Source organism: Ovis aries, chromosome 5 (genome assembly GCF_016772045.2).
Source record: "Ovis aries strain OAR_USU_Benz2616 breed Rambouillet chromosome 5, ARS-UI_Ramb_v3.0, whole genome shotgun sequence".
Taxonomy (NCBI): domain Eukaryota; kingdom Metazoa; phylum Chordata; class Mammalia; order Artiodactyla; family Bovidae; genus Ovis; species Ovis aries.
This window is the reverse complement of record NC_056058.1, coordinates 77,792,609-77,805,850: the sequence shown is the minus strand read 5'-3', so window position 1 is coordinate 77,805,850 and position 13,242 is coordinate 77,792,609. Positions and strand designations below refer to the sequence as shown.

At 43.6% G+C, this 13,242-nt stretch overlaps 1 protein-coding gene across 1 annotated transcript in view; it reads right to left on the bottom strand.

The window, feature by feature from the left end:
* Window positions 1-13,242, bottom strand: part of TENM2 (teneurin transmembrane protein 2) — a 1,394,720-nt gene that overhangs the window by 75,237 nt on the left and 1,306,241 nt on the right. Inside the window, exons 21-22 of the mRNA XM_060415963.1 lie at window positions 7,836-7,979; window positions 6,935-7,184 (exon numbers count right to left, since the gene is read on the bottom strand). Of these exons, the coding sequence (XP_060271946.1) occupies window positions 6,935-7,184; window positions 7,836-7,979 (394 nt within the window). The remainder of the gene's footprint in view (window positions 1-6,934; window positions 7,185-7,835; window positions 7,980-13,242) is intronic.

Genomic DNA, 13,242 nt, shown 5'->3' with positions numbered 1-13,242 from the left:
ATCTGCCTTGGGTGTGGGAGGGAGCCTGTGTCACCTACTTGCCTTTGGTGCATCACAGGATCAGGGAGAGAGGGACTCTGCCCCCAGGAGAGAGCCCCTGCCCCAGACAACTGCATTTGCCAAACACTGCTGAGACCCTGAGAGTCTCAACTATTTCCTCACCCCGCTCCATGTCTCCTCCCCATCCTACACGCATGTGCGTGCCCTCCGCCTAACGTGCGCTCTTCCTTACAGATAACACTCAGCAGTGAAACTCACAGGCGATGCTATTCTCTCATAGTCGGAGCCAAAGACTCCAGTGAATATTCTTTTTCAGAAAGCTAGTGAAAGTTTTGCTTCTTTTTTCTTTTAAAAGTGAAAATACAGGGACTTTCCAGTGGCTAAAACTCCGAGCTCCTAATCCGAGGGCTCGGGTTCCATCCCTGGTCAGGGAACTAGATCCCACATGCCTCAACTAAAGATACCACATGCCACCATGAAGACAGAAGACCCTACCTGCCACAACCAAGACCTGGTACAGCCAAGTTAAAAAAAAATCGTAAAAAAAAGAGAATAAAAATACATGTCAAGTTCAACAGAAAAGCAGCTGAATCTTAACAGCATTAAGGAGAAGAGGAGAGAGACTAGGGCCTCAAATAGAGAAGTACTCCCCATTTCTGAGGTTTCCTGGCCACTGTGGAAGGAACCCCTGACCTCTCTTTCCCTTCCAGCTAAGGGAGGAGGCTTCAGGGAAGGAACGAAGAAGGTTGAATGCCCTGATTCCTGTCTGGGTGCAGCTCAGGCCTTTGCCAGGGGCCATCATTAGTGGTGGGTTTGCACAGGGATTACATTTTTATATTTTATTCTAACATGTTAGTTTTTGCAAAAAAAAAAAAAAAGTTAATTAAATGATGCTGATAACTCTTGAGCTCTGACTGACATAGTGCAATTTAAGATTCATTCTGCAAAGCCTGGTGTGTCAGGGTGGCAGCCGGGAATTCTCGCATCTATTTTATATAGCTTAATGAAAGTGAAATGTTATCTGCCACCAGTGGTAGTCATATTTGGCTCTTAATTATTACAATATCAATTCCACTTTTTTAAAGTTAAGATTTTGTGAAAAGACTGGTTGGGATTTGGGTCTGTAGACCTGACCTACTTCTTTGCTAAGAACATCTGCTTTAAGTTGATTAATATAATATCTATGTTGGGGGAAGGAGAAGGCAGTGGGGACTCAGTCACTGAGACTGCAGAGTCCGAATGATCGTATGGATCTGAGTTTTGGACAAAGGCTGAGGTCATGGCTGTTCCAGTCCAGGGCCATTAGCAAAGTGGGTGTTTAGGAGCAACAAACCCAAATAACAGCACCACTGAGTCAATCTCCGTACATGTGTGTAGGTGCCCTACTTACAAGGGATAGGCCTAGTCTTTGGGTCCATGGCCTCAGGCCACCAACCTTGAGGAAAGGGTTGTCTCTGATTCAAGAACTGAGATGGATTAGTTCTCCACACTGTGGAGTTTCAATGACTCCCCTGCAGAGTCTTCAGGGTCTCTCCAAGCCTTCTCCGCTCATCTCAGGGATCTCTCGGAGGCTGTCTTGTGATTTCTGTGTGTGTGCATATCTTCCTTGATCCATCAGCAACGGAAGTGAGTAAATCTGGACATGACCGACTTATCTCTGTCTGGCTGATTTTTAGTAGAGATCCCTAGAGAGAGGCAGGGCTGGAAAAATGGGTTCTTGAGTAGAGGAAGAAAGCAATGGGCTGTTTCCCATCATGCTGGAAGACCTGCCTTGGATGAGGTCCAGTCTCTCATGTTCTGCTGAGAATCACAAAGCTGTCATCAGTGGAGACTGCAGTCTCTTTCTATTCCAATTTATCACTCTGTGGCATAGGACAGGGTGGATGTGGGGTAGCCAGAGTTTTTGTTTACATGTATTACTTCTTAAAAACAGTAAGTAGGGATACATTTAGTTTAATTTAGGGGGATGTGCTTCTGTGGCTCATACACGGTCCTTCACTATCTTTTAGATGACAGTGGTATTCATGGCTTTAAGGAATGCTCCTGCCCTGTCATACCAACTCACCTAACATCATTACAGGAACTAGAATGTCCAGCGGAGAAGTCATATATCGTGGAAGTGCAATGGTTAAGTAACAACAAACTTTAGGTTATTTGTCTGGATTTTGTTATGTCTGCACTAATTGCCAGCTTTTCTAAATTTGTCATTTGTTTTGGGTTCTTTTCTTATTTTAAATGGTAGACAGTTTCATTCTAAAATTGCATGAGGATTCAGACCGCATGAAACCTGGATCTGTCCTTGGTAAAAAGAGCTTTGAAAACAGTGCCAAGAACTGTCTAAAATTTTGTGGCAATATTGTTGTCATTGTTACTCTGGGTAGGTGCTGTGTTATATTTTGTTTTCTGATCTCCATGTTTATACGCTGTCTACACAGAGAAAGCATTCCCCCCCTGGCTATAATCTCATTCTTCTCCCTAACTTTCTATGTTGGCTTGAAGCAGGGTCTGTTGGAGGTGAACTCTCAGGCAAAGTTGGCCTTTGGTGAAGCCTCCTTTCAGTTTCTGCTGCCCTTACCCACTTTCCTAGGTTTCTACATTCTGGCATCTCTTCCCTCTCCAGCACTCACACACCTGGGCAGGACAATCCCCTCCCCTAAACATCTTCCCTAGTTCAGTGGTGCTGCTGACAGGCCCCCACCAGCATCATCAGAATCTCAGCATGAGGAAGTGCTTTAGTTGGAAAAAAGCATAGCTCATATCACAGTATAATCTAATAATGGGAAAAAGAAAGAAATCTTAGAATTGCAAACATGAAGGAAAGTGTGAGATTCTTATGTTTATGGAAAAGGGCTAAGTCAAGAAAAGGCAGAGAGACACTGATCTATCCGTTATCATTTCCTGCCTCATACTGGGGTTCAGGTCCAGAGATATTCTCAAACTGGGAAGACAGGAAAGCTTGTTTGTTGATAGAACTTCACCCCAAGATGTGAGTGACTGACACATATACTCTACTCCACAGGGCTTGGGTTTTCTAAGAACCACCTGAGGAGGATAATTGTTGTAAGAAGGGAAATAGGCTCCCAGAGGCAGGTTATCAGGCTTTTTGGAGATGTGGGTATTGAAAATGTCTTGAATGCTGGTGGAATTAGAGCAGGCAGGTGATAACTGGTTTATATAGGAAGAAGGCTTCTTCTAGCATCAATTCTTCAAGTGTGTAGAGCTCTGCCCCTATTTGGGATAGGCAAAGAAGAAGTGAGGGACAAGGAGAATGAACACTGAAATAAAATTAGGGTTTGGAGGCTCAGCTCTGGGACGGGCACCAACTCCCAAAATTGGATAATTCGGCTGCCAACTCACAATAGAGAAAAGACAGAAGCACGACAGGTCTCTCCCCATCGCCCCCCTCCCTTTGCTGGTTACTGTTTTGAAGAGAGGGGATTGACAGCCCTTTGTTTTCAGGTATGTGGTGGGAAGCAAAGAAGAATCAAACCAGTGTTCTTGTTAAAGCTTAACTTCTAATCGTCTGGATACCTGGCTGATGAAATAAGAGCAAGTCTAAAGGTGGTTACAAAGGAAAAAAAAAAAAAATCACACAGCTGTCAAGGGAAATTGACAGTTACACTCCCTCCAGCTGTCTTCAATGTTACCACGTGGGCCCTTAACTTGTGCCATTGATGTTGTGGCCCCTGCAACTTGAGAGATGTGGAATCAGGGACAAACTCCAACCAAAGGGAGGATGCTGGGCTTTATCCACTCTAACTCAAGGAGCACGTCTCAAGCCCCTCCTGTGGGCCAGGCACCTCTCTGGGCATCAAGGGGCAAAGCTGTCAAAGGTGCTGGCTCTATAGATGTTCACAGCCCGGGGCCCTGCAGACTTGCAGAAATAGCTGAAAACCATGACAGTCCCATGGAGTTGCCTTTGTGGAAGATGAGAGTTAAATGGCTCAGAGGAGGGAGAGAATTGTTTCTGCTGGGGAGACCAGGCTTCACGGAAGAGGAGGCCTTCAAACTCCGTCTCTAAAGGGGGACCTGATGCAGGAGATGAGGCGGAGAAGGCCTTTTAAGTGGAGCAGGCAGCACAAGTCAAGGCGTGGAGGCGGGGAAGTGGCAGGCAGGTGCTGACGGGGCTCCGAGCAGGAGACGCAGAGACAGAGGAGCAGGGGCCAGATGCTAGGTGCGGGCATGCAGCCCCTCAGAACCGGCCCAGCGCTCGCCCCACTGCCTTCCTGGCCTCCTCTCCCGGCTCTCCACTGCCCACAGGATGCCTGTGAAGAAGATGTTCTGCTAGAATAACAAAGGGAATAAACAGCTTGGGAAAGGGACCCGGCTGGGGAGCGCTAAGAAAGTGGCGTGTCTCACTGTCAGCGTGACCTCCTGAAGATTATCCAGCCTCTTCCATTTCGCCTCGCCCTTCCTCTCACTGATTATCTTTTGGTCATTACACCCTCTGCCCCATGGCCCCCGCCCGCCCCACCATGTTTCTGTGATGGTTGGTTGTTGGCTCTTCTAGAACACTCAGCTTGAACTGCTTTTCCTCTCCCAGGTGCCCATATCTCGTCCTCGAACAGGTGCTCTTTAAGCCTGGGCTTCATCCCCTTTGGGACCCAGCTCAGGGTCTGGCTCACCCTATGCTCAGTAAACGCCTCCAGGATCCCCGATCATTGTATCACTGACAGCGTCACCTTCTTGGGGTGGAGCTGGGTTGTATTCTCTTCTTCTCCCCACTCCCCACAAGTGCCTGGCATAGTCTCAGCCCCCAGGACACCAGCAACACTTGCTGGTGGCCAGAGCTCTGATTTCTCCCACAGAAGGGTCTCAGAGACACAAAATGCAGGGGCAGCCTGTGGCTTCTTCCGAGTCCTTCATTTGGCAGCTGAGGCTGCCTCAGAGAATACCACCGCCCACTTGGCTGCTCAGATCAAAATCTTAGCATGACCTTTGATTCTTTTCTCTCTCTCTGGTTCTCCCCATCCCAATTTCTGAAAATAGTCTACTGACATTTCCAATGAGATTTATCCTGAAAATGTATCTCAACTGGAAGCTCCCCATCCCCCTGGCTACCACCCTAGCCCATGATGTCAGTGCCACCATCACTGAAATCCTGGACAATGGCTACAGTCCCTTCCTCACCTGATACCCAGAGTCATCTGTAAGAAAACGCAAATCAGATCATATCAGCGCCACCCCTCTTCCTACTTCAACCCCCCAAGGCTGTGCATTGCATAATGAAAAAGAATATAAAAAAGCATCTGTATGTATGTATAACTGAATCATGCCATTATACAGCAGAAATGAATACAACATGATACATTGCCTATCTTCAGTAAAATAAATTAAAAAGAATATGATCCATACGTGTAGACATGGTCATTCCGATCTTGAAGCACTGGTCCCCTACCTACCTCTCTGCTCTCCTCTGAGACACTCTCCCCTGAGCTCCCCACCATCCTGGATTTCTGTCAATCCCATAAATAAGCATTAGTTATTTGCTGATACTGGGGCTTTTGCACAACGTTTCTCTGCCTGGGATGCTCTTCCCTAGTACACCACATAGCTAACCTCATCATTCATGTCCCGCCTCACGAATCACCTAATACAAGGGGTTTTTCTGAATACTTTATCTTATGTAGCTTTCTTCTTCCTCCTTCCCATCACCACAGTCCCTATTTCTCACCCTGTTAGAGTTTCCTTAGAGCATCGAAGGCTACTTGAAAAAAATTTTTAAAATTTGTCCACATTATTTAGTTTGAAGTTCCCTATCAGACCACCACCTTTGGCTGCCTGATGTGAAGAGCCGACACACTGGAAAAGACCCTGATGCTGGGAAAGACTGAAGGCAGGAGGAGAAGGGGACGGCAGAGGATGAGATGGTTGGATGGTATCATGGACTCAGCGGACATGATTTTGAGCAAACTCTGGGAGGTGATGGACAGGAAAGCCTGGCATGCTGCAGTCCATGGGGTCGCAAAGAGTCGGACACAACTTAGTGGCTGAACAACAACAACAGACCACCAACGAGACAGCTAGGGCTTTGCTTTTTCCATGTTTTTTTTTTTTTTTTTCCCCCTGCTTCACCAGACAGTCCTGCACATGTATATATTCACCAAGTATTTGTTGAATGAATTTTCCCCCTTGTTTATAGACTGCATTTCTCCCTCTACTTATAGATGGATTCCTCTCTGGGTTTGAGGACCTGGAATCAACTTTCCCCAAAAGAGAGTTTCAAAGAGCTTTTGTCTGCACAGAGACCTGGAATTTAGACTCAGGAGGAATCCCCTGGGGTGGCTGGAATTTACCTAGCAATGCCTATGCAGTAATTCTAAGTCAGATCCTAATAAATGTGCAAAGATCTAGAAAATTCACAGAGAGTTAGCACACAGAAGTGCTCAATAGAAATGTTTGAATTAATGAATGAACGTTAGTGATTCTCAAACTTCAATGCATATCAGAATTTTCTACAGAGCCTGTCAAAGAGAGAGACACCTTGACGTTGCTCTAGACTTACTGAACCAATTCTCTGGGGGTGGACTCTGGAAATCTGCATTTTTAAGACGTGCCACTTTAGAAACCAGGGAAAAGGACCATCAGCTTAGAGTAGTGGTTCTTTCACTGCTGGGTATGTATCAGATTCTCTCATGGAGGTTCTACAAAATATAGCTACCCAGGTCCCACCACCAGCACAATGTCTGAAGGCTTTCGCCTTGGCCGTAAGGTAGGTGTCAACAACTGTGTTCAATACACGGGTAGTGTTTTATCGCTACACCAAGGATCTTCCCCAATCCTTATTTGATCCTAGGCCTCGGTTATCAAACCTCAGCCCATCACACTGAGTGTATCCTCTGGAGAACTCCACACGTGGCCACCGTTTACCCAGGGCAGTTCTGCAGCGGCAGGAGCCATAGAGTCAAGGCAGGTTTTCCATGCTGTCACTCACCGTAACTCCAAGATGCTGGTCACGTTTCGAGAGGGAAAGATGCGTCGGATGTAATTGAAGTCGCCAACGAAGAGGCTCCCGTCGACTCCAACAGCCAGGGCGACTGGGGCGAGCAGCTTGTTGCCTTCAGCAAGGCCGTTGCAGCTGGGACAGGAGATGCTCCGCCGGCGGCCGTTGCCCATGATGCTGGTGATGATGGCGGGCTGCTGCGTCAGGAACTGGTTCTCCCCAGTGCCCTTGTGCAGGATTCCTGGGCGGGGTGGGGAGGGCAGTAAATTGGGATGGTTACTGCAGCCCTCCGGGGTGGACTTGTCTATCAACTTACTGAGGATGGGTGAAAGTGACAGAGGGAAGAGAAACAGTAGGAAACGTCAACTGTGGGGAGGTCCCCAATTTCCTCCCAATGCTGACAGCACTGCAACAGGATGGGTAAGCCCCGAGGCCATGGTCCGGGCTAAGAAAACATTTGCAGAGATAATTGAAGAAGAATCGTGAGGGACACTAAGATGCATGGTCTGGGAAAACCAGCTCTACAGTGTTTGACATTTCAAAGGAGAAGGTGGAAAAACCTATGAGTATTTTGGGCACTTGATGAAAAATAGATGCAAGAAGGGGATGGTGCTTTCGCTTAAATGTCAAGGTTGGAGAGAAGGTTCCAGAGGCAAGACTAGGTTGTATTCAGGAAAAGGAGATGTGCTCACAAACCACTTTTTTTTTTTTTTTTTTGGATGTAGGCCATTTTTAAAGTCTATTGAATTCGTTATAACATTGCTTCTGTTTTATGTCTTCTTTTTTTTTGGCACCAAGGCATGTTGGATCTTAGCTCCCTGACCAGGGAACTGAGTTTGCATTGGAAGGTGAAGTCTTAACCATCGGATCACCAGGGAGGTCTCCCACATACCACTTTTAACGTTGAGGATATGGTGTTTGTCCAGGGACCAGCCACCGAGGTTGGAAGGGTCCAGCTCAAATCCCTGAAGGAGGGCTGTCCTTTTCTCCCACAGGATGAGACTGGGGCAGGTCTCGTATTCAAAGCCGACGGACACTGAAAGATACAAGGGGGTGGGGCAGAGTGGGAGATGAGAGAGTTTACTTGATTACTCCGGAGCCCTCCAGCAGGAATAAGAAACTTGTGCTCACGGTAATACAGATTCAGTTCAAAAAACTCACTCAAGGAGGCAGGCTGATTGCTTTTCTCCTTGTGATTCCGTACAATATTAAATTCAAATTTCAAGCTGAACTCAACCTTGAAACTTTACACAGTAGTAGTCTGTGGGGATGGAAAGACCTTTCCAATGAACAGCCGGCTTTTCAAAAATGACCCCAGTGATGGAGAGGGAAGAGATGAATCATTTAAAAACTGAATACAACGCTCCTTTAGAGATGGACAGGAGACTGTTTCCCTCAGCCTGCTGCTCACGGCATGCGTTCTCTATATTCTGTGTTATTTATTTCCACTCACTAGGAGAAAGACCTATGGAAGCTTTGTGGCTCATTTATAAGGAGATTTTGGAGGCAACAGCTTGTGTTAGTTAAGGCACTTTGTACATTCACTCAGGATTCCAGAGGGTTCCAAGTGAGGCAGGCACGGGGACACAGCCTGCCAATTATGTGGCAATGCAGTGGGGAACAGAATCCAAAAACTATAAAAATCCTGCACTTGCCACATGGACAAATAGGAGAGAGGGGCGGGAGATGAAGGACTTGAGTCCCAGTTCTGTTACAGCTCACACTTCCTCGTGGTTCCATTTCCCCCATGTGTAAAACAGAGCAAGTGAAGCTTCAATTTCTGAGAGATGTCGTGAGGATAGATGAGACAAAACGCCGAGATGCCATACATTTTTAATTGGAGCGCTGCTTTAGAAATATGAGGCATTGTTATTATTGCTGTTCCTACTACATTAAATTCTTAACTATGTGTGTCACCTTAGGGGATTCTCCTCCGCTTCTTTTAAATCCTGAGATATAGGAGTGTCGAGATGAACGAAAGATACGTTTTATCTTTTAAAAAAAAGCTCCATGTATTTCCTGGCTTGTCCTCTGAAAATTCTAAGAAACAATGACCAACTCAGTAGCAAAGAGAATTGCTAGTGCTTGGTCTGAGGCCTTGAAATATTATTTCTCATTAAAAGGAATCAGGGCTCCTTGAAGACATGGCTGGGGCAAGAAATGAGCAATAGAAGACCAGGCTATTTTATCAGACCAGATAGGAAGGAAATAACATCTACTAGGGCAATGGCAAAAGAATTCGGGAATCAGCTTGAAGAGGCTTCTACTGACCAAAGATGAGACAATCTGACTATTAGGAAAGATAACTTCAAAGGATATATTAAGAGGTATTTCATTCTGTGAGTTTATAATGGTATTTAAAAAATGGACTTGCCACTGGTAGAGGATATTAGAGAGCCAACTTACAATGTTGAAAACTGGTAAACAAAGGGAAAGAATCAAGCATTTATCTTATTTAAACTGTACTTCAAATAACAAAGTAGTTAATGAGAAAGTATCTCTATAGAAAAGTATTCTAGCTAGTAAATAATAAAGAAGCAATGGCATTATTAGAATATCATTTTGTAATCCCTAATGACCTAATGAATCTAGGTAATGAGCATCAATGCTGCAGAAAGCATAAAAGAATAGACAAGCTGACATTAGTCACCTCCTGACAGAAGATGAGAGCACCACCTGTCTTTCTTAAAAAAAAAAAAAAAGATTAAAATACCTAGAAATAAATTTAACTAAGGACGCAGAAGACCTGTACACTGAAAACGCGAAGAAATTGATGAAAGAGACTAGAGAAGACACAAATAAATGGAGAGATACTCCATGCTCGTGGATTAGAAGAATTAATATTCCAAAATGTCCATACAACCCAAAGAAAAGTACAGATTCAGTGCAATCCCAATCAGTATTCTAGTGGTATTTTTCACAGAAAAAGAACAAACATTCTTAAAATATGCATGGAACCACAAAACCCTGAACAGTCAAAGCAACCTTGAAAAGAAGAACAAAGCTGGAGGCACCACACGCTCAGATTTCAAACTATATTACAAAGCTATATTTATCAAAACAGCATGGTGTGGCATAAAAACAGACACAAAAATCAGTGGAATAGAATATAGAGTCCAGAAATGAACCTAAGCATACACAGTCAACTAATTTATGATGAAGGAGCCAAGAATATTTCAGTGGGCAAAGGATACTCTCTCCAATAAGTGGGCTGGGAAAGTTGGACAGTCACATGCAAAAAAAAAAAAAAAAAGAAACTGTACCACTCTATACTATTCATAAAAATTAACTCAAATGGATTAAAAGGCCCCAAACCCATAAAACTCCTAGAAGAAAACACAGGCAGTAAGCTCCTTAACATCAGTCACGACAATGATCCTTTGAATTTGATACACAAAGCAAAGGCAACAAAAGCAAAAAAGAGCAAGTAGGACTACATCAAACTAAAAAGCTGCACAGCAAAGGAAACCATCCATAAAATGAAAATAGAAAATATTTGTAAATCATATATCTGATAAGAGGTTAGTGTCCAAAGTACATAAAGAACTTGCACCTCTTGACAACCAAAAGCCAAAAAATCCAATTAAAAAGACAGGCAAAGGAACTTAATGGACATCTATCAGAAGACATACATAAGGCCAACACTACATGAAAAGATTCTTAGTATCACTAATTTTCAGGGAGGTGCAAATCAAACCCACAATGTGATATTACCTCACATCTATCAGAATGGCTATCATCAAAAAGAATACAAATGACAAATGTTGGTGAGGATGTGGAGAAGAGGAAGCCTTGTGCACTGTTGGTAGCAATGTAAACTGGTATAGCCATGGAAAACAGTATGGAGGTTTCTCAAAAAATTAAAATAAAACTACCATGTGATCCAGCAATTCCACTTTTGGTATTTGCCTGGAGAAAACAAAAAGGCTACATTGTAGCATTATTTACAGTAACGAACATATAGAAACAACCAAGGTGTCCATCAACAAATGGATGGATAGAGATGATGTGGTATACAATCAATGAAATAGTATTCAGCCATGTAACAGAATGAAGTCTTGCCATTGGTGACAATGCAAATGAACCTTGAGGGCATTATGTTAAGTGAAATATGTGAGACAAAGAAAGACATATCCTGTATAATCTCACCTATACATGGGTCTACAAATTTGTGTAAATAGGAATATTACTTGCTCTAAATGCCTTAATGCTTTATCATGATAAATAGTACATTTATTTTTGTGAGATCTAACTAATCTTTTAAAAGTGTTCATGGAGTAAAGATGATCATAAGCAGAATAGAAAAATTAAAAACAAGCAAAAAACCAAGATCATGTACAGGTAACAAACTGGTGGCTGCCAGAGGCAAGGGCTGAAAGGTGGACCAAACAGGTTAAGGAAATCAAAAGACAGAAACTTTCAGTTAAAAAATAAATGAGTCATGGGAATGTGAGGTACAGCACGGTGACTATAGTTGGTAATACTGTGTTGCACATTTGAAAGTTGCTGAGAGAGCAGATCTTAAAAGTTCTCATCACCAAGAAAAATTTTGGATGAATTTGAACTGTGGTTTGGAGAAGACTCTTGAGAGTCCCTTGGACTGCAAGGAGATCCAACCAGTCCATTCTGAAGGAGATCAGCCCTGGGATTTCTTTGGAAGGAATGATGCTAAAGCTGAAGCTCCAGTACTTTGGCCACCTCATGCGAAGAGTTGACTCACTGGAAAAGACTCTGATGCTGGGAGGGATTGGGGGCAGGAGAAGAAGGGGACGACAGAGGATGAGATGGCTGGATGGCATCACTGACTCGATGGATGTGAGTCTGAGTGAACTCCGCGAGTTGGTGATGGACAGGGAGGCCTGGCGTGCTGCGATTCATGGGGTCGCAAAGAGCTGGACACGACTGAGCGACTGAACCGAACTGAACTGATGGTGACAGATGTTCACTAGACCTATCGCAGTCATCATTTTGCAATATATACAAATATTGAATCATTATGTCATACACCTGTTATATGTCAATTATATTTCAAAAAAGTTGGTATAGATAAAAAATCAAACCTGTACTTAGGAAACCTCCAGGTTCAGCTGTTGATTTACAGGAGATACAGAACAGCGGAATATGTTAAACAGCCACAGGTGTGCAATCAGAAAACAAACCAGGCTATGAGAAATACTATAGGCAAACAACAGTTTCTTCAACAAATACATCATAAAACAAAAATGAGCTAGAAGTGAAAGGAAAAGCCATAGTTTAAAATAATTGAAGAGAAATCAACCAATCGCACAAGGCAGATCTCATAGTAAGCACTAGGGAAATATCTACAGTAATTACACAAAAGAATATGATAAATAAGTCAAAGTCACTAATATCAAAGACAGCAAAAAAAGAAAGAAGGAACAATGGTTCACAGAAAAGCTAGAAAACAGAGGCTAAAATGACAGTGCTAAGTCCCTACCTGCCAATAATTTATTTAAATGTAAACATTACAGTCTCCAATCAGAAGACATGAAATGGCCAAGTGAACAAATCAAACAAACAAGATTCAATGATATAACGCCTACTATAGGCTTAAGGCAGAGAAGGCAATGGCACCCCACTCTGGTACTCTTGCCTGGCAAATCCCATGGATAGAGGAGCCTAGTAGGCTGTAGTCCATGGGGTCGCTGGGAGTCGGACACAACTGAGCAACTTCACTTTCACTTTTCACTTTCGTGCATTGGAGAAGGAAATGGCAACCCACTCCAGTGTTCTTGCCTGGAGAATCCCAGGGACGGGGGAGCCTGGTGGGCTGACATCTCTGGGGTCACACAGAGTTGGACATGACTGAAGCGACTTAGCAGCAGCAGCAGCATAGGCTTAAGGACCCATATAGACTGAGAATGAAGGGATGGAAAAATACATTTCAAGCTTTCAAGCAAGTGGTAAACCTCCCTACCCTGTCTCAAGCAAGGGTAGCTATATTTATATCAGATGAAATAGATTTTAAACTAAAAATGTTCAAAAGAGACAAAGATGATCATTATACAATTGTAAAGCAGTCAATACATAGAGAAGATATAACAATTATAAATATTTATTCACCCAACATTGCAGCATCTAAACATATAAAGTACAACTAATGGAGCTAAAAGGAGAAATAATACAGTAAAATTATGGATTTAATATCTCATTCTCAAAAATGGATAGATCACCCAGACAGAAAATCATAAAGGGGACAGCTGATTTGAACAACACTATCGGAATGATGCTGAAGCTGCAACTCCAATACTTTGGCCACCTCATGTGAAGAGTTGACT